At 45.1% G+C, this 20,893-nt stretch overlaps 1 protein-coding gene across 2 annotated transcripts; it reads right to left on the reverse strand.

The window, feature by feature from the left end:
* On the reverse strand, positions 1-20,424 carry LOC144506526 (cytokine-like protein 1). Of its 2 annotated transcripts, XM_078233999.1 has the most exons (6): positions 20,328-20,424; positions 8,294-8,334; positions 1,370-1,588; positions 1,240-1,284; positions 1,003-1,149; positions 1-351 (listed from the first exon to the last, which is right to left on the reverse strand). In XM_078233999.1, exons 3-6 carry the CDS (start codon positions 1,511-1,513, stop codon positions 268-270), a joined length of 420 nt encoding a protein of 139 aa, XP_078090125.1. In that variant the 5' UTR covers positions 1,514-1,588; positions 8,294-8,334; positions 20,328-20,424; the 3' UTR covers positions 1-267. The 2 variants fall into 2 exon arrangements, with proteins under 2 accessions (XP_078090125.1, XP_078089271.1); XM_078233145.1 differs by lacking the exons at positions 8,294-8,334; positions 20,328-20,424 and having other exon boundaries at positions 1,370-1,818.
* Between the last annotated feature and the right edge of the window lie 469 nt (positions 20,425-20,893).

Below are 20,893 nucleotides of genomic sequence, written 5' to 3' on the forward strand. Positions count from 1 at the left end.
TTATTTTTGTATACTACAGCACCAATCAGGAAGTCAAATTTAGCAAAGACCAGCTCCTCACTCCTTCTCAGCCAATGCAGTAACGCACTTTTAACTAATGTAACCATTGCATACAAGACATTAAACCATTATTCGGCAAAGACATTGCCATCCCTACCACACATAAAGCATGCCTTTTGGTTAAAATAATAGGGTTGGTTTCGATTCCCGCTTGGATGGGGTTTTTTTATTAACGATTGTGGCTCAATTTAAATCCACTGGGAGTTTTCATTTGAGTAGCTCGTCCTGAGGGTCAGGTGAAGGAGGCGGAAGTTCCAGTGCTGCGCAGTCGTCAATGAAGAACACGAGATCCTGCGGGAGTGACAAAGGCAGTAAGTGAGACTGGGATGGGGATATTGAAGTGAATGTGGGTTCCGGAGCTAGCCTCCACCCTTAGTCAGCAACCCTCCCTTCCCAGCCCCACTAATGAGGATCTGTGTACCCGGGGAGTAGAGACTCGTTGGTGTAGAACTCCCCACATCAGCAAGTGTAAAACATAAAGTAAAGTTTATTTATTAGTGCCACAAGTAAGGCTTGTGCAATGAAGTTACTGAGAAATTCCCCTAGTCGCCACACTCCGGCGCCTGTTTGGGTCAAAGTACCTAACCGGCACATCTTTCAGAGTGTGGGAGGAAACCGGAGTTTGCATCGATCACAATCACACCTCGCCACTATCCCCATAACACCATTTATTTACCCTAGCTAGTCCCCCTGACACTAACTGACAATTTAGCATGGCCAATCCACCTAACCCGCATTTTCAGACTGTGGGAGGAAACCGGAGCACCCAGGGGAAACCCATGCAGACACGGGGAGAACGTGCAGATTCCGCACAGACAGTGACCCAAGACGGAAATTGAACCCGAGGGTCCCCGGCGCTGTGAGGCAGCAGTGCTAACCACCGTGCCACCCTATCTGTCTATAGTCCCAGCCTGGTTAAGGAAAAGGTCAATTGTACTTTACCCGGTAGCAGAGCCGGTTAATCATGTTGTACAAGCGCCTGATGCGCACTTTCAGGAAGGCAATTCTTTTCAGCTCCCTGCACTCCGGGGTGATGAGGTTCTCCAAGGCGTAAAGGTGGTCCCGGAGTTTGATCATAACACAGGAGTTCTGGAAAGTCAGTATACACAGTCCAGGGTAAATTAGTGCAGACCCCCAACAACAATCGCACCCAGATTATTCCCTCCTTCAAGTACTTACGTGCACATTAATGTAGAGCTTTGGCAAGTTCTCCAGACAACGCCTCTGTGGAAGGAACAGAATTCATTTAACCGCCACATACAAGCTCAGAATGAGGAATCGATCAAAGCAGACTGAGGCTAGGATTTACCGTGATGGAGAAAGTCTCCAGTCTGCCCAGAGAGTCGGTGATCCCCTTGCCCAATCTCAACACAGCGGAGTAGCAGGTTGGTGGGGCAGAGTCGCTAATCACCAGGAGGGTAGAAAAGAGGAGGATTTTCCCGAACAAATCCATCACTTGCCGTCTCCACAGCCTTGAGTGAAAGCGAAGTTCCTCCCGCTGGCGCCTCGCTTCTTATAGTTGCAGGAACTGAAAATGCGCACAGAACGAAACATGTTCCAAATTATGAAGCATAATTATTGTCCCCCCCCCCCCCACCCCCAACTAGCTGTCCTTAGCCAGCCTCCAGCTCCAGCCAAGCCCCAGCCAGCCAGCCAACCCCCAACTAGCCAACCCTCCACCCCCAGCTAACAACCTCCCCTCCCAGCCTCCAGCCCCAGCCAGCCTCCAGCCCTGGCCCATAACCTCCTCCCACCCCCAGCGAGCCAGCCAAACTCCCCTTCCGCCCCCCCCCCCCCCCACTCAGCCAGCCCTACTACTCCCCAAACCAGCCAGCCAGCCCCCACGCTCAGTCAGCCCCCACCCCCTCTTTACCGAATTGCTGACATCAGCCTGGCTGATGCTCAAACCTCCACTGATGCGAATCAGATTGAATTAATAGAGACCCTGGGATACATTCCCAAAGAAACCCCAGCGCGGAGCCGCTACTTGCATGATGTTAGGAACAGCAATGTTTGTGATTTAAGGGGGAACTCTGTTTCCGATTTGGGGCTTGGCATATTCCTGCTGGTGGAATAGCCAAGAGCAGCAACCCCAGTCTTTGCTGGTACTCAGTCCTGTCCTGTGTGTGTGTGTGTGCGGGTGTGTGTCTCACACAGGGCTAGCTCCATGTGCACCCAACACTGAAGAAAGCGCACTGTCAGCGCTGATTCCAATTCTAACTTTTAACGCAACCACCTGGGCTGCTTTACATGTCAAATATAAACCAAATAGAATCCAGATTTCTCGAGGTTTTTTTAACTTTTATGTCACAATACTCCTTGCGGCATTGAAAATAAAGTATGAGAAGAATCACAGGACAGGAGTAAGCCATTCGGCCCATTGGATGTGTGTTGGCTCTTTCAAGGATCAATCCACTTCACCACTTCCCCATATTCTTGCAGTTCTTTCTGCTTCAATTGTCTATCCAAAGTTACTGTTGAATTTGTTTACATCGTTCATTCAGGGAGTGCCTTCGAAATCCCACATTAATCCCTCACCCCTGATATCATGATAGTAGAACTGGGACTGGACGTCTTTATGTGCTTCATAGAATCCCGACAGTGCAGAAGGAGGCCATTCAACCCATCAAGTCTTCACTGACAACAATCCTACCCCAGGCCCTTTCCCCACATTTCCCTGCTAATCCCTCTAACCTTCACATCCCAGGACACTAAGGGGCAATTTAGTATGGCCAATCAACCTATACCGCATACCTTTGGACTGTGGGAGGAAACCGGAGCACCCAGAGGAAACCCAAGCAGACAAGGGCAGAATGTGCAAACTCCACACAGACAGTGACCCAAGCCGGGAATCAAACCCAGGTCCCTGGAACGGTGAAGGAGCAGTGCTAACCACTGTGCCACCCCCCAACCTCAGTAAATGGGGTAAGTTCACTCAACAGGACAGCAAAGGCTAGTCAGGACAAGAGATTGTTCCCTTTGTGACCACTTCCGCTTTGGAGTTCTGCAAACTCAAGTGTTCCACATGAACAGGAAGCTAAAGGCCAGGAAGCTGATCCTCTCCCAGTTTTATTTGTTGGAAATTGGCTAGTGTCCCTGCGACAGACGATCCTACCCAGACTCTAACCCTGTAACCTCACATATTTACCCCACTAATCCCCCTAACCCACACACTTTGAGCCACAAGGGACAATTTAGCATGGCCAATCCACCTAACCTGCTCGTCTGTAATGTGGAGATGCTGGCGTTGGACTGGGGTGGGCACAGTAAGAAGTCTCACAACACCAGGTTAAAGTTCAACAGGTTTATTTGGAATCACAAGCTTTCAGAGTGCTGCCCCTTCACCAGGTGAGTGACTCAGTGAGGTGGCTCACCTGATGAAGGAGCAGCACTCCAAAGCTCGTAATTTCAAATAAACCTGTTGGACTTTAACCTGGTGTTGTGAGACTTCTTACTGTTCTCATCTTTGGACTGTGGGATAAAACCGGAGCATCTAGAGGAAATCCATGCAGATATTAAAGTTAAAGTTTGTTTATTAATCACAAGTAGGCTTACATTCACACTGCAATGAAGTTACTGTGAAAATCCCCTAGTCAGTCCCAACGCTTTGGCACCTGTTCGGGTACACTGAGGGAGAATTTAGTGTGGCCAATGCACCTAACCTGCACATCTTTGGACTGTGGGAGGAAATCCACGCAGACACGGGGAGAATGTGCAAACTTCACATAGATAGTGACCCAAGCCAGGAATTGAACCCGGGACCCTGGCACTGTGAGGCAGCAGTGCTAACCACTGTGCCACATGGGCGGGAGGGGGGGAAGGGGGGGGGGGAATATGCAACACTCCGCACAGACAGTCACGCAAGGCTGGAATCGCACCTGGATTCCTGACACTGTGAGGCAGCAGTGCTAACCACTGTGCTGCTCCAGTTTATAAGTTTAATGTATGTGTTGATTGTCATGCATTAAAACCTTGAAATGATTACACTTATTCCAAAAGACGCAGGGCTTGTTCAGTTGGTGGTGTGCGCTGTCGATCCAATAATGGTACTTGTGTTTTATCCCCCACAGGCTAACCTCATACTTGAAATATTCTGCTTTATTTATTTGGGAAAATAATATTTATGTTAGGAGCCCCAAGCTGCCTGTGGTTGCTTTGTACTTAAAAAAATATGCTTGAAATTTGAAGATCAAGTTTAAACTATTTTCTGCTGTTTTTTGAAGTCTCTCTCTTTCCAAGGGGCAACATTTTATTATTGCATAGTTTGAATGCTTTATTCCAATAACAAGAAAGGAGGATAATCTGTTAAAATATATAAATAGTGTATTTGTATAACTTCTATAAATATTTGCATAACTAGAAATATTTATTAATAAAATTCAGTGGAGTAATTTAAAGGCTATAAGTGCTAAAATAACTTAATGTTTGTAAACTGTTATGCTTTGTGACAGATTAAGAACTTAATGTCTGTATGTATGTTTTAACAGTGATGCTAAAAGTTGTTGTTATTGCATTACTTGGCAATTGAAAGCATTCGAGGGGAATTAACATCTGGTCATTAGTCCTCACTGTTTATTTGCTTTCTGTAGTAGTGGTAGACTTTCCATCTACCAGGCAGACCAATGGGACAGTACAGGAATAACAAAGCTAAGTTAGCAGTTAAACCCTTGTATTTGGTTAGGACAACCAGATTGACCTGATTGGGACATCTTTGTTCATGTTTAGAATGTTTAAATCTAAAAACAATTAAATGGAAATTAACTATCAATATGGCCTTGATTTTTAACTCGGACAGGACACCAAAATGGGCAACTCAACCAAAGAGCAGACATTGGAGACATCTAGGCAATTTTAACTGCCAGGACTCACTTACATTTGCTTGGTAAGTAGGTAGGGGGAGATGGTGTCGTAGTGGTATTATCACTGGATCAGTAATCCAGATGCCCAGGCTAATGCTTGGAGGACATGGGTTCAAATTCCACAATAAATCTGGAATGAAGCTAGTTTCAGTAATGGTGACCATAACAGCTATCATTGATTGTTGTAAAAACCCATCTGGTTCACTAATGTCCTTTAGGAAAGGGAAATCTGTCTTCCTTACCTGGTCTGACCCACATGTGACTCCAGATCCACAACAATGTTGTTGACCTTTAACTGCCTCCTGCAATGGCTTAGCAAGCCACACAGTTCAATGGCAACAAATGCTGGCCGTGCCAGAGATGCCCACATCCCATGAAAGAATATAAAAAAGTTTGAACACCTAATCTGTCCATAGATGTACAGATTAGGTGGATTGGCCATGCTAAATTTTCCCTCAGTGTTCAAAGATGTGTAGGTTAGGTGGATTAGCCAAGATAAATACGCAGGATTACAGGGATGTTGGAGAGGGATGACCCTACGTAAGATGCTCTTTCGGAGAGTCAGTGCAGACTCGATGGGCCAGATGGCCTCCTTCCGCATTGTAGGGATTCTGTGCTTTCCCAACGTGTGTTTTGAGTTCTTCACCAAGAGACAGATTCTATGGAACCAAGGCAGCAGAGTGTGCTAACAATTTCTAGTGGGTTATTATCAAAAGTGGAGATGTGCTATATCCATGGTTTCTGAACACGTATAGTAAGGGAAAAGAAGTAACAGGCATCGGGAAGTCAATCCATGCGTCTTTGTAGCTGAGATTCTCTGTGAGTAACTAGCATGGCATTAATAGTCTTCCTGCACTGCAGGGATTATATGGATTACTGGATCAGGAAAGGTCAGCACATAGCTTCCTCCCCATCTTTTACCTTGCTGCTGGTGACTTGTGTCCTGTGCAGGCCCCTCTCTGTCACACTCCCCAGGGTGCTAATAGCAGTACTGGTGCATCACATGTAACCAGACACTAACACCAAAGAATTAAGTAGCCAAGGTAATTGCTTCTTACTGAGGAGTTAATTTCTAATTGAACAGCTGGTCCTGCCCAAAATAGTCAAAGCACTTAATTTGCTTTGACATCTATGGAAAAGGCAAATGACGGGTATTAATTGCCTCATGTAGACAGTTGACCATAATAAATGTAAGCAATTTAATTGGTGTGAACTGTATTTATATTTTAATTTATTTGTTGCAATTTATTTAAACCTTTTGGACACGTGTTCATTTCTCCCAAACATATTACGTTACCCCTTTCCCTTCCTCCCCACCATCGAACAATACGAGTTATCTGAGCTCCCTCCAATATTTTCTCTGGCTAGCTCAAATGCTTTTATTTTGCATGAGTTCGAATGCGCTCTAACCTAAACCTTGGTTGCCTTTTATCTTTGCGGTTTACCACAAGGGACATACATATTTCGAACAACATTTAAGTTTCGCTCAAATATTTCTGACGTAGCCAGCCAGTTGTAGTTATTCATTAAGTACAATTTATGTTCTGTTCGTTTTATGCCAGGAGAATAGATCCACTGTGCATTTTTAGTACAATTTCATTGCTAAAAGGAGCAAAGTTTAGCAAATTAACATTCCATCCATTCATCAAAATTCCTCAAATTGCCACATCCTGGCAGTTATAAATATATGTCATGCTATTTAAAATAAGAATCTTTTTGTGTTTACAGTTAATAAGAAACAGAAAATATAATTTTCAGCAATGAAGTACCAGGGCCTCTGTCAAATCATAACACTGATCTTTACTTATTAAGGAATGACAGACATACAGTGCTCATAACAAGTTTCAACTCCCAGAAGGAAAAAGAATAAACTTGCATTTATATGGTGCATAGCATATTTTATATCCTCAGGAGATGCCAGACCACGTCACAGACAATTAACTACTTTTGAAGTGTAGTTATTTTCGTCATATAGTGAAACGATACTTTGTACACAGCAAGGTCCCATAAACATCGGAATTCTTCGACAAATAAAATGACCAAAATTCATCTAAACCATCCTTTATCATCCAGCTTGTCATATAATACGACAGTGATGAAGTTATTGACTAATCATTGCACTCAATCCTGATCATTTAACCAACAGCACATTGCCACACCAAGCGCTGAAAAAGTAGGGAATAGTTTCAGGAACCACCGCCAGAATTCTACCACCCCGCCTGCCATGGAATCGGAGCAGGCGAGGGGCAGACAATGGAAATGTCCGTTGACCTCGGGCGGGAATTTCCGGTCTCGCTTGAGCGAGGCCGTAAATTCCTGCCCCACAAGTCCAAAATCACCCATTTCTCCCAAACGTTGCTACACATCCAAATGTCATGTCTAAAATTAATCAAAAACTGTATCCCCCAAAGATTGACTTTCTGAAATACACCTATCTAATTAGCATTTGAATAAATCAATAACAAGTCCTCCCACATTGTTCACAACAACTTGCATTTATGTAGCACCTGGAACATAGTAAAATGCCACAAGTATATTTATGCGCATGCTCCATTGGCTTTTGATTTGATTTATTGTCGTCACATGTATCAGTATACAGCGAAAAGTGTTGTTTCTTGCATGCTATACAGACAAAGCATACCGTTCATTGAGAAGGAAAGGAAAGAGTGCAGAATGTAGTGTTACAGTCATAGCTAGGGTGTAGCGAAAGATCAACTTAATGTGAGATAGGTCCATTCAAAAGTCTGATGGCAGTAGGGAAGAAGCTGTTCTTGAGTCGGTTGGTATGTGACCTCAGACTTTTGTATTTTTTTCCCGATGGAAGAAGGTGGAAGAGAGAATGTCCAGGGTGCGTGGGGTCCTTGATTATGCTGGCTGCTTTGCCGAGGCAGCGGGAAGTGTAGACAGAGTCAATGGATGGGAGGCTGGTTTGCGTGATGGATTGGGCTACATTCACGGCCTTTTTAGTTTTTGGGATTCTTTAAAGAAATGTGTTCCTGTTGAGCCTACTCAGCTCATGGAGCTAGAATGCATTGTTTTCCACATTGCTTCCCACTGTTTTTCAGACAGCTGTTTCTCCATGTTCCATCATTACACACCTTGTACCTGGACTCATAACTTATTGTTGAATGTCAGAATTAAGACGACTTGAGCAAGATGCTTAATTTAAGGGCAATTCACCCTTGGTGAGGCCAGCTGCTGAAATTCAGTAATTGGTTTACTGATCTTTCTGTGTTAGGAGCTGAGCAGAACATACTGTGTATGAAAGAAATCAATAATATTCTCTTTTTTTTCAGTTTATACGAGGGCTCAATGTCTAAAACAAATCAAACATTGCTATGGAACTCATAGTAGCACTCTTTTCCTGAACTTACAATTGCTTTGGTTGCTTTCATTTGCATTTGACTCCTTGATCCTGGAAGCAACATAAAAGGACAGAGATGTGCCATGAAAATGTACGAGTGGATGATTTATAATAATGGACATTCCATCCGTGTCCACTAACTACAAAAGTAAACTCTGATAGTACAGATGAAAGTTTGTTGTAAAAAAAAACTATCTGATGGACAAAGAAAGTGCTAATCAATGGATAACTTTATAATACTTTGATGTATTTTCATGTCAACAACATCACAGGACATTCAGAAATCTATAAAAAGTTAAAGGCAAAATACTGCGGATGCTGAAAATTGGAGATAAAACCCAGAAAATAATGGAAAAACCCTGCAAGTCTGGCAGCATCTGTGGAGAGAGAAATGAAAGTGTTTCAAGTCCAATTTGAAACTCGAAGTTCTGCTAATTCAATTTCACTCTGCACAGATGCTGCCAGACCTGCTGAGTTTTTTCAGAATTTTCTGTTTTTATTTCAATCCTTTAAAAAATGTTTTTTTTAAATTCTCTTCCTGCATGTACTATCAACCCAGGAAGAAGATAACTTGATGAGTTATGTTATGTTATGTGCTATCAAGGAAGGATGTGCTGGCCTTGGAAAGGGTACATAGAAACATAGAAAAACTACAGCACAAACAGGCCCTTCAGCCCACAAGTTGTGCCAAACACATCCCTACCTTCTAGACCTACCTATAATCCTCCATCCTATTAAGCTCCAGGTACTCATCCAGGAGTCTCTTAAAAGACCCTATTGAGTTCGCCTCCACCACCACTGACGGCAGCAGATTCCACTCGCCCACCACCCTCTGTGTGAAAAACTTACCCCTAACATCTCCCCTGTACCTACCCCCCAGCACCTTAAACCTGTGTCCTCTCGTAGCAGACATTTCCACCCTGGGAAAAAGCCTCTGAGAGTCCACCCGATCTATGCCTCTCAACATCTTATACACCTCTATTAGGTCTCCTCTCATCCTTTGTCTCTCCAAGGAGAAAAGACCGAGCTCCCTCAGCCTATCCTCATAAGGCATGCCACTCAATCCAGGCAACATCCTTGTAAATCTCCTCTGCACCCTTTCAATCTTTTCCACATCCTTCCTATAGTGAGGCGACCAGAATTGAGCACAGTACTCCAAGTGGGGTCTGACGAGGGTCTTATATAGCTGCATCATTATCCCCGGACTCCTAAACTCAATCGGAGGAGGAGGTTCACAAGAATGGTCCCTGGAATGAAGAGCTTGTCGTATGAGGAACGGTTGAGGACTCTGGGTCTGTACTCGTTGGAGTTTAGAAGGATGAGGGGGGATCTTATTGAAACTTACAGGATACTGCGGGGCCTGGATAGAGTGGATGTGGAGAGGATGTTTCCACTAGGAAAAACTAGAACCAGAGGGCACAACCTCAGGCTAAAGGGCCGATTCTTTAATACAGAAATGAGGGAGAATTTCTTCAGCCAGAGAGCGGTGAATCTGTGGAACTCTTTGCCGCAGAGGGTTGTGGGGATAAGGTCATTGAGTGCTTTTAAGACAGAGATAGAGAGGTTCTTGATTAAGGGGACCAGGGGTTATGGAAAAAGGCAGGAGAATGGGGATGAGAAAAATATCAGCCATGATTGAGTGGCGGAGCAGAGTCGATGGGCCGAGTGGCCTAATTCTGCTTCTATGTCTTACGGTCTTATGATGCCCCATACGTAGATGTGACAACATGTACTGGTAGCTTAAGTTCAAGAACTTAGCTTTTCAATTTGTGTTACTGTACTAGGTTACTGTGTTCATTGTCAGCCATGCCCAGTGGATAATACTCTTGCCTCTGTGATGATACTGTGCCTTTAAGAAACGTATTTGTGTCATGTTTCTTGTGCAGGATTTTTAAAAATCAGTCTATTCTATTCACCTGGGGCTGCTTGGTCTATAATCGGCAGCCCATGCTGATACCGTAGAAACATAATTTATCCTAATTGCTAAAGTGTTTGCTTAGCAAAGTGGCAATGCAGGTGGAGAAGGTAGTCAAGAAGGCATACGGCATGCTTGCCTTCATCGGCCAGGGTATTGAGTTTAAAAATTGGCAAGTCATGTTGTAGCTTTATAGAACCTTAATTAGGCCGCACTTGGAATATAGTGTTCAATTCTGGTCGCCACACTACCAGAAGGATGTGGAGGCTTTGGAGAGGGTACAGAAAAGATTTACCAGGATGTTGCCTGGTATGGAGGGCATTAACTCTGAGGAGAGGTTGGAGAAACTTGGTTTGTTCTCACTGGAGCGACGGAGGTTGAGGGGCGACCTGATAGAAGTCTACAAGATTATGAGAGGCATGGACAGAGTGGATAGTCAGAAGCTTTTCCCCAGGGTGGAACAGTCAATTACTAGGGGGCATAGGTTTAAGGTGCGAGGGGCAAGGTTTAAAGGAGATGTACGAGGCAGATTTTTTACACAGAGAGTAGTGGGTGCCTGGAACTCATTGCCGGGGGATGTAGTGGGAGTGGATACGGTAGTGACTTTTAAGGGGCATCTTGACAAGTACATGAATAGGATGGGAATAGAGAGATATGGTCCCCAGAAGGGTAGGGGGTTTTAGTTAAGTCGGGCAGCATGGTCGGTGCGGGCTTGGAGGGCCAAAGGGCCTAATCGTGTGCTGTAATTTTCTTTGTTCTTAACCTGGACTAATGCAGTTCTGTTATTTTAGTGTTTCTCCCTGGGTTTTTTCAGAGTGGGGCTTGATTAGGTTGAGTGACAGAAAAACCATGTGACTGGGTGAAACTAGGCATTTGCAGAAGAAAAAGCAGATGAGGCTGGGAATTGCTTGAGAGAACTAACTCTCTCTGTCTCTGGATTTTGAGACTGGGATCTGCCAGGAAATAAGTCTCTTTCTCTGAAGTTTTCCTGTTTGAAGATTGATCTTGCTATGGAGACTGCTGTATGGGAGTCAGGAGTCAGATGTCTTTCTGTATCTCTGTCCAGCAGTGTTAAAAGACTTGAAATCTAGCATCCACATGCACATATATGTTATTGTGCTAACTGATTCATAAGATGAATTTATGTCTGTGGGGATGTTGCTTAAATTGGAACTATAGAGATAGTTGGCTGTTAAGAATTATACTTCGTCATGTTCAAGTATTTCAATTGGTAAAGTTATACCAATTTTTTTTGTTATAGTTAACTATGTTATTAAATAAAGTTTGGTTTAATAAAAGCTGCCTAGAGGGTCAATAGAATCACATCTGGAGAGAAAATCTTGTGCTCGCACTAATGCCAAAATAAAAAAAGTTGGGGTCTGGGCTATCTTCATAATATATACTTTGAAGTTTCTGATCTGGTCCCTAACATATCTGAGCCCAGAAGACTGTGGGTTCAATTCCCAGTCCACGACTTGTACGCAATATGTAAGCTGATATGGAAATGACTGAGGAGTGCTGTGCTCTTGGAGATGTTGTATTTTCATATGAGACATTAAACTGAGACTTGTCAACACTCTCAGGTGGATTTAACAGATTGCAGGGCACTATCTTAAAGAAGATAAGGAGAATTAACCCCAGTGTCCTCGTCAATATTTATCCCTCAATCAACATTACAAAAAGCAGATTATCTGGTCATTATCACACTGCTGCTTATGGGAGCTTGCTATGAGAAAATTGGCTGCTGCATTTCCTACATTACAACAGCGACTATGCTTCAAAAAGCAGTTTGGGATGTCCTCAAGTTCTGATGCTCAGTTTGGGTTCCACCAGGGCCCCTTGGTGTCTGACCTCATTACAGCTTTAATCCAAATGTGGGCAAAAGAGCTGAACTCAAGTGGTGAGAGTGACTGCTCTGATAAGGCAGCATTTGACCCAGTTGTGGCATCAAGGAGCTCTAGCAAATTGGAGTCAATGGGAATCGGGGGAATACTCTCCACTGGTTGGAGTCATACTTGGCACAAAGGAAAATGGTTGTGATGGGAGGAGGTCAATCAGCTCAGCTCCCATGCTTCACAGTGCAGGAGTCCCTCAGGGGAGTGTCCTAGGGCCAACCATCTTCAGCTGCTTCATCAGTACCTTCCCTCCATCATAAGGTCAGAAGTGGGGATGTTCGCTGACGCTTGCACAATGTTCTGCACCATTTGCGACTCCTCAGATACTAAAATAAGCCATGTCCAAATGCAGCAAGACCTGGACAATATTCAGGCTTCAGCTGATAAGTAACAACAATAACACAATTGCCAGGCAATGACCATCTCCAACAACAGAGAATCCAACCATCTCCCCATGACATTCAATAGCATTACCATCGCTGAATCCCCAGCAATCAACATCCTGGGCATTACCATTGACTAGAAACTGAACTGGGCCAGCCATATAAATACTGTGGCTACAAGAACAAGTCAGAGGCTCGGAATTCTGAGGAGAGTAACTCACCCCCTGACTCCCCAAAGCTTGCCCACCATCTTGAAGGCACAAGTCTGGAGTGAGATGGAATACTCTCCACTTTTCCAGGATGAGTGCAATTCCAATAACAGTCAAGAAACTTGACACCATTCAGGAAAAAGCAGCCCACTAGATTGCTAATCCATCCACCACTGATGCACAGCGACAGCACTGTGTATACCATCTACAGGTTGCACTGCAGCAACTCACCAAGGCTCCTTCCAAACGCATGATCTCTACTACCTAACAGGACAAAGGCAGTAGATGCATGAGAACACCACTACCTGCAAGTTCCCCTTCAAGCCACTCACCATGCAGACTTAGAACTATGTCACCGTTCCTTCACTGTCATTGGTAACTGGATTCTCTCCCTATCAGCACTGTGTGTGTACCTACTTTTTCATAAAATACCTACAGTGCAGAAGGAGGCCATTCGGCCCATTGAGTCTGTACTGACCACAATCCCACCCAGGCCCGATTCCCATAACCCCACACACTTACCCTGTTAATCCCCTGACGTGGAGATGCCGGCGTTGGACTGGGGTGAACATGGTAAGAAGTCTCACAACACCAGGTTAAAGTCCAACAGGTTTATTTGGTAGCAAATACCATAAGCTTTCGGAGCACTGCTCCTTCGTCAGATGGAGTGGAAATGTGCTCTCAAACAGTGCAAACAGACAAAATCAAGTTGCAGAATACTGATTAGAATGCGAATCCTACAGCCAGCCAGGTCTTAAAGGTACAGACAATGTGGGTGGAGGGAACATTAAACACAGGTTAAAGAGATGTGTATTGTCTCCAGACAGAACAGCTAGTGAGATTCTACAAGCCCAGGAGGCTAGCTGTGGGGGTTACTGATAATGTGACATAAATCCAACATCCCGGTTTCGGCCGTCCTCATGTGTGCGGAACTTGGCTATCAGTTTCTGCTCAGCGACTCTGCGCTGTCGTGTGTCGTGAAGGCCGCCTTGGAGAACGCTTACCTGAAGATCCAAGGCTGAATGCCCGTGACTGCTGAAGTGCTCCCCCAGGCTCCCCCAGGTCCCCCAGTGTCAGGGTGAATCCCCTGACACCAGGGTCAATTTAGCATGGCCAATCAATCTAACCCTCACATCCTTGGACTGTGGGAGGAAACCGGAGCACCCGGAGGAAACCCAATACGGGGAGAATGTGCAAACTCCACACAGACAGTGACCCGAGACTGGAATTGATCTGGGTCCCTGGCGCTGTGAGGCAGCAGTGCTAACAACTGTGCCACCATGCCGCCCTACACCACATGGACTGCAGCGGTTCAAGGAGATAGTTCACCACCACCTTCTCCAGGGCAATGAGGGATGGGCAAATGCCAGCGATGCCCACATCCCATGCAATAAAAAAAAGTGTGATTATTTATTTTCCTGCAGAAAGACCAGTCTATTACATGCATGATTTTATGTTGTAATGCTTGACAGTGAGGTTGAAAATCCAGTTAAGAGAAATGTGATCGAGCAAATTTAATCAGATTGCAAAGTAACACTTCACAAAATCCGAAATAAAAACAGAAAATGCTGCAAATGCAGAAATAAAACTATGGCGAGAGAGAATCTGCGCGAGTCCAGTGGCTGATTACTTTAATGCATTGGAATAGGTTTTAAGACATTTTAATTAAACCTTTGCAATAAGGTAAGTTTATTTTTGTCATCATTCATTTATATGTATTTTGGTGCGAATGCGGAATGTACCCGATGTGAATTTCCTTCGTGGGAGTGGGAGTAAACAATTCTCTCTGGCAGGTACCTGGGTGTTTAAAAACATCCTTGTGTTTGATTGACTCCCGGGAGAGTGTGCTCGGTGCTCCTGCTGCCTGCGGGTGTTGTAATGCTGAATGAATCCGCGCGAGGGCGAGGGAGACTGGCTTTTGCCCTGTGTCTAAATGACAATGTGCCCACAGCAAAGCGGCAGCTAGCACTGACTACACAGAGCAACACTGTCCCCACAATACGTCCCTGTCATTCTAGATTGTAGCATATAGTAGAGGCGCCCACTGTTAGTTCTGATCAAGTCTAATTATGGTTTAATAAGCCGCGGGGGAAAGAAATCAACAAGGAATCAAAGTCCAGAAGAAGTGGGGGGAGACAAGGTGAGATCCTATAGAAAAACAGCAGATGGATAAGAGCAATCTGTCTATTTACACGGCATATATACCTTCTATTGACTCCATTTACTAGGATTATAAGGTACTCATTTAGTTCCTTTAAAAATAAAACCCCACCGAGATCAAATCGTATTTTAATGAAATAAACTTTCTCTAATTTAAAGAATAAATTGATGAAAATAGCAGAACAGTTCGCATATTCAGAAAAAGTGGAACACACACACTTACAACGCAGAGAGGTAAAAGGAGGTTTGCATTTGATTTTGTAAATCAATCTCTCACTGACACTGACGGAACAGTCACCCACACACGAAACGTTGATTTGATTTGATTTATTATTGTCACATGTATTAATATACAATGAAAAGTATTGTTTCTTGTGCACTATACAAACAAAGCATACCATTCATAGAGAAGGAAACCAGAGAGTGCAGAATGTAGTGTTGCAGACATAACTAGGATGTAAAGATCAACTTAATCTTGGCTCTATTCTCTCTCCACAGATGCTGTCAAATTTGCTGAGATTTTGCAGCATTTTCTGTTTTTGTTTCAGATTCCAGCACCTGCAGTAATTTGCATTTGTCTAGTTACTAACCTTTCTTCTCCCCCTCCCCCCCCCCCCCCAACACACTCACCCAAAGTCTACCCAATATAATGGTCCATGCAGATACTTCGATCCACTGCAGTTACTGGAGTGTAGTTTCAATCTCTGGCTGGGAGGCCAGTTCCGATGCGGGAGGATGGAGGTTTGCTGAACCCTCCTCCCCCCACCCCCGCCCCCCTTTCCAGCTGCAGTTATAAATGTGTATCAAAATGGGCAGGTGGGAGCTTCCAAGATTTCTGAACATTCAAAATAAACTTCAAGCAGGTTTTAGAATCATAAAATCCCGACAGTACTAAAGGAGGCCATTCAGCCCATCGAGTCTGCACTGACCACAATCCCACCCAGGCCCTGTTCCTGTAACCCCACACATTTGCTCTGCTAATCCTCCTGACACAAGGTCAATTATGCATGGTCAATCAACCTAACTCGCACATCTTTGGACTGTGGGAGGAAACCAGAGCAGCCGGAGGAAACCCACGCAGACACAGGGAGAATGTGCAAACTCCACACAGACAGTGACCCGAGGCCGGAATTGAACCTGGGTCCCTGGCGCTGTGAGGCAGCAATGCTAACCACTGTGCCACCATTCCCAAATGACCCAGATCCAGTGGGCACACATTAAACCCAGTTTGATATCATGCTGGGGCTGAACTCCATGTTTTAGCTGTGGTAGTGCTGCAGGGCAAATGTCGGTGAGTGATCTCAGGCTGTGAAATTGCTTCTGTTCTGCACTGTGTTTATGCAGACTGGCTCCCAATAGAATTCCCTATTCCCTACAGCTAGCACCAAAGCCCAGGTTTGCAGCCAATATTTTTTTGATTTATGGACCATAGAATCCCAACAGTGCAGAAATAGGCCACCCAGCCCATTGAGTCTGCACCGACTCTGTGAAAGAGCATTCCACCCAGGCCCTCCTCTCTGCCCTATCCTCATAACCTCATGTATTTGCAATGGCTAATCCCCCTAACCTACACTCTTAGGACACTAAGGAGCAGTTTAGCATGGCCAATCCACCTAACCCGCACATCTTTGGCCTGAGAGAGGAAACCGGAGCACCTGGAGGAAACCAGCACAGACACGGGGAGAATGTGCAAACTCCACACAGACAGTCACCTGAGGCCGGGAATCGTACCTGGGTCCCTGGATCTGTGAGGCAGCAGTGCTAATCGCAACATCACCCTTTGGTTAATTTCTTCCCCCCAGCCTCCTAGGAATGTAGGAGCAGGAAGGAATGGGTCATTCAGCCCATTGAGCTGGTCCTGTCATTCAATAAGCCTCTGGCTGATCTGTGTCCCAAAACCATCCACACCATTTGCCCCCATATTTCCCGATGCCCTTAGAAAGCACAATTCAGATTTTAAACTAGTAATTGAGCTCAGATCTGCAGCTTTTTGTGCAGAAGGGTTCCACAATTCCATCATGCTTGAAGTAGTATTTCCTAACCTCTTTCCTGAATGGACTAGCTCTGATTTGAAGGTTTTGTTTCTTGGTTCCGGCCACCCTGGCTATCAGAAAACGTTTCCCTCCTACTTATTTTACTTAGTTTTGCTACACATTTGTTGCAATTTCTCCAACTAATCATTGTTCCAGCTGTTAGCACTGCTGCCTCACAGCTCCAGGGACTTGGGTTCAATCCTGGCCTTGGGTTACTGTCTGTGTGGAGTTTGCATGTTCTCTCCGTGTCTGCATGGGTTTCCTCCGGATGCTCTGGTTTCCTCCCACAGTCCAAAGACGTGTGGGTTAGGTGGATTGGCCATGCTAAATTGCCCCTTAGTGTCAGGGGGACTAGCAAGGTAAATATGCAAGGTTACGAGGATAGGGCCTGGGTGGGATTGCCGTCAGTGCAGACTTGATAAGCTGAATGGCCTCTTCTGCACTGTAGGATTCTATGATTTTATGAGTCTAACCTATTTGGAGCTCTCACTGGAGTAAAAGCAAAATACTGCAGATGCGGAAAATCTGAAATAAAAAACCAAAAATGCCATTCTCTGATGAAGAGTCATGTTGGACTGGAAATGTTAACTTTTGTTTTCTTCTCCACAGATGCTGCAGGAACAGCTGAGTTTTTCTAGCTTTTTCTATTTGGATCGCCACTGCTCCTGGCTTTTCACCATTTAATAGATACTTGGATTCATCTTCTTTATTGGTGCAAAATGAATAACCTTGCACTTAGCTATGTCAAGTTCCATCCGTTGTTATTTTTGTCCACTCAATCTATTAATGACTCTTTGCCATTTTGGGCTCTTGGGTTAGACCAGGACCCAAGAACCACTGTAACCATTCACACCTACAGCACATCAACTGTTCGGTAGCAAGCAAGCAGGAATGGAGGCCAAGCGGCTCTTTACTCATTGCAACAATCAATGGAAATACAATGGCCCCCATGTCAAAATATAAAGAAATGAGAATGTTGGTGTACAAATCTGTACACAGTTTGAACAGGCTGATCCAGAGGTTAGCACTGCAGCCTCAGAGCATCAGAGACCGGGTTCACTTCTGCCTTGGGTGACTGCCTGTGTGGAGTTTGCATGTTCTCCCTGTGTCTGCGTGGGTTTCCTCCGGGTGCTCCGGTTTCCTCCCACTGTCCAAAGATGAGAGTTTCAGGTGGATTGGCCATGCTAAATTGCTCCTTGGCGTCAGGGGGATTAGCAGTGCAAATGTGTGGGGTTATGGGGAAAATGGCCCGTGTGAGATTGTTACCGGTGCAGGCATGATGGGCCGAACAGCCTTCTTCTGCAGTGTAGGGACTCCAGGAGAAGAGAAACATGGAGCGGCTTCTTTGCCCCGAATACTGAATGGGTTAGTTTTGACCTCCTGCACAAAGTTGTAAGACATCACCAGCATTCCTGAAGAAATGGTTTCCACCCATTTATGCAGGGGGGGTGGGGGGAGGGGGGTATACCGGGGAGTGGGGTTGGCAATGGTCAAAGGACCTCCAATATTCTTGATGTCCAAGCTTCAAGCAGTTCCCCAATGGAGTTCCGCCCGCCATTCTCCATATCTGCACACTCCACTGATATGAATGAAAGGACCCTGAACTACACTTTATTACACTAACATTTAACAGCATTCACTATCTGTCTGACCTACATCATGGAATTACACAACAGCAGCAGAAACACAACAAAAAACAATGTTTCATTTATGAAGCAATGGGTAAAATGCGAATTGGAATGAGGATCAGGAGGGGAGAAAACTTGATCTCAGAAGAAGCAGAAGACAAAACTCCTTTTCTCTGGTTCAGGAGGTAAGTCTTGCGTGGCTGGAAATTCCTTGCAATACCCACCCACCAGCCTCCTAAAATATTGTCCTTACCGGAGACCAATATTCGAAAGATTGGAGCCACCCTCAACGTTTAACCAACAAAACCTCACCTCTTGACTCCCCAAAGCCTATCCACAAGGCACAAGTCAGGAGAGTGATGGAATACTCCCCACTTGCCTGGATGGTGCGGCTCCCAACAACACTCAAGAAGCTTGACACCATCCAGGACAAAGCAGCCCGCTTGATTGGCACCACATCCACAAACATTCACTCCCTCCACCACTGACGTTCAGTAGCAGCAGTGTGTGTACCATCTACAAGATGCACTGCAGCAATTCACCAAAGATCCTTAGACAGCACCTTCCAAACCCATGACCATTTCCATCTAGAAGGACAAGGGCAGTAGATACACGGGAACACCACCACCTGCAAATTCCCCTCCAAGCCACTCACCATCCTGACTTGGAAATATATCGCTGTTCCTTCGCAGTCACTGGGTCAAAATCCTGGAATTTCCTCCCTAATGGCATTGTGGGTCAACCCACAGATCATGGACTGCAGCGATTCAAGAAGGCAGCTCACCACCACCTTCTCAAGGGCAACTAGGGATGGGCAATAAATACTGACCTAGCCAGCAATCCTCCCACAAATGAAAAAAAACGCCCGAGCAACCCAACGGATCCGACCACCATGGGTTAGACAGATGAGTTTAGAGTTCTAAATGTCAATTTTCCGGTCCCACCCGCCGCAGGACGGAAGATTTGGCGGATCATTTAAAGGTCCCTTGTCTTAAGGCGGGCGGGACCGATTGCTGGGAGGTAAACCCGTTTCTTTGGAAAAGGGCTGTGCATTATTCAGTCGCCATCCGCGCTGCAGACCGACCTGCTGATGCGGCAGGTGTGAGAATATCTCCTAGTTATACGGTTATAATGTAACCCCCACTGGTACACTGGTTTCCAATTGAAGAGTAATTGCATTGAAGCTATTCCCCAGGGAGAGGCTGGACTGATTTGTTATCACCGCGCAAGGAGGGGTAGAATTGACAAAATGCTCCCAATTGAAACCAATCTCCTCGGCGCCTCATTCTAATCCAGCAAGGGATATTTTAATAGTTAATAACATAGTGTGAGGGCCCCCACTGCAGGTGGTTCGGGATATTGCCAGGAAAGGAAGAATTTAACATATCCACCCTTTAATATTGTGCACTGAATGTTATTGTTCATACAAACCGGGGTTCACAAGCTAAATCTCAAAAGGGTCTTTTTGCGTCCTTTAGGATAGGAAATTGCTCTGTATTCCCCCCATGCCCAACATGTTTACTAGTGGTCAGTAGATCTGGGAGAACGGACTCTGATATTTGTAATGTTTGTGTCTCTCACCGCCTCCCCCTCCCCTGCAACTGAGTACAGTTGGGTCAGCATCTCTTACTGCTGAGGAGTTGCAACTTGTCCTTTTGACTGGCAAGGCGGACTTGTAACAATAGGCACCTCTGGCTCCAGTCACTATATATTATAGATAAATCTCTTGATATGAAACCACGCTGGCTGTAATCTAGAAATGGTCAGTTGCAGACGACTAGCTTTCAATGCCTGACTCGCAGCGAGATGATGTAAACCTACCGTGTACAAGTAGTTATCACTTGGGCACATCTGTGGGGAAGGGATGGACTGGAGCGATGCGCGGGACCCTGGCGTTTAAAGGCAGCAGCAAGGACGCGGTCGCACCCTCCTCTCGGAGCAGTGTTGGGGAAGGATCTACTGGATGGGCCATGCTTGCGGCTCACACCGTGTCCAAGCTGACGGGGAATGCGGATGAGCAGGAATATGGGCGTCAATCATTCCCATAAAACACCGGTGTTTGACGAAAACGAAGACGGTAAGTCAGGTCTCCTTGTATTTTTACTTCTTTTTAAAAAGAAGTGTATTATCAATTCCCGCACCTGACAGCTGGCAGACCTTCCCACCTCCACTAGCCCTACCAGGTTGCTGTTTGAAGTCTCAACTTCTTTGCAAGGCTGAATTGGAAATAAGACCATATACTTTCCTGTCAGAATTCTCTCCACGGCAGCTCTGATATAGTTCTGATTTAAACTAAAGATAGTTTAAAATGTCAGAGGCACCACTTACTGCCTGACCTTCCTAAACTTTGCAATTTAATCTGAATGTATTAACTTCAGGGAGAATGT

Source organism: Mustelus asterias, chromosome 1 (genome assembly GCF_964213995.1).
Source record: "Mustelus asterias chromosome 1, sMusAst1.hap1.1, whole genome shotgun sequence".
NCBI lineage: Eukaryota > Metazoa > Chordata > Chondrichthyes > Carcharhiniformes > Triakidae > Mustelus > Mustelus asterias.

What these genes read in the sequence shown, in the direction of transcription:
- LOC144506526 (XM_078233999.1), bottom strand. Translation starts at nt 1,513, where the DNA reads ATGGATTTGTTCGGGAAAATCCTCCTCTTTTCTACCCTCCTGGTGATT. An exon ending in TGGAGACTTTCTCCATCACG is followed by an intron (nt 1,285 to 1,369) that starts GTAAATCCTAGC and finishes TTCCTTCCACAG; the next exon opens with AGGCGTTGTCTGGAGAACTT. An exon ending in TTAACCGGCTCTGCTACCGG is followed by an intron (nt 352 to 1,002) that starts GTAAAGTACAAT and finishes TCACTCCCGCAG; the next exon opens with GATCTCGTGTTCTTCATTGA.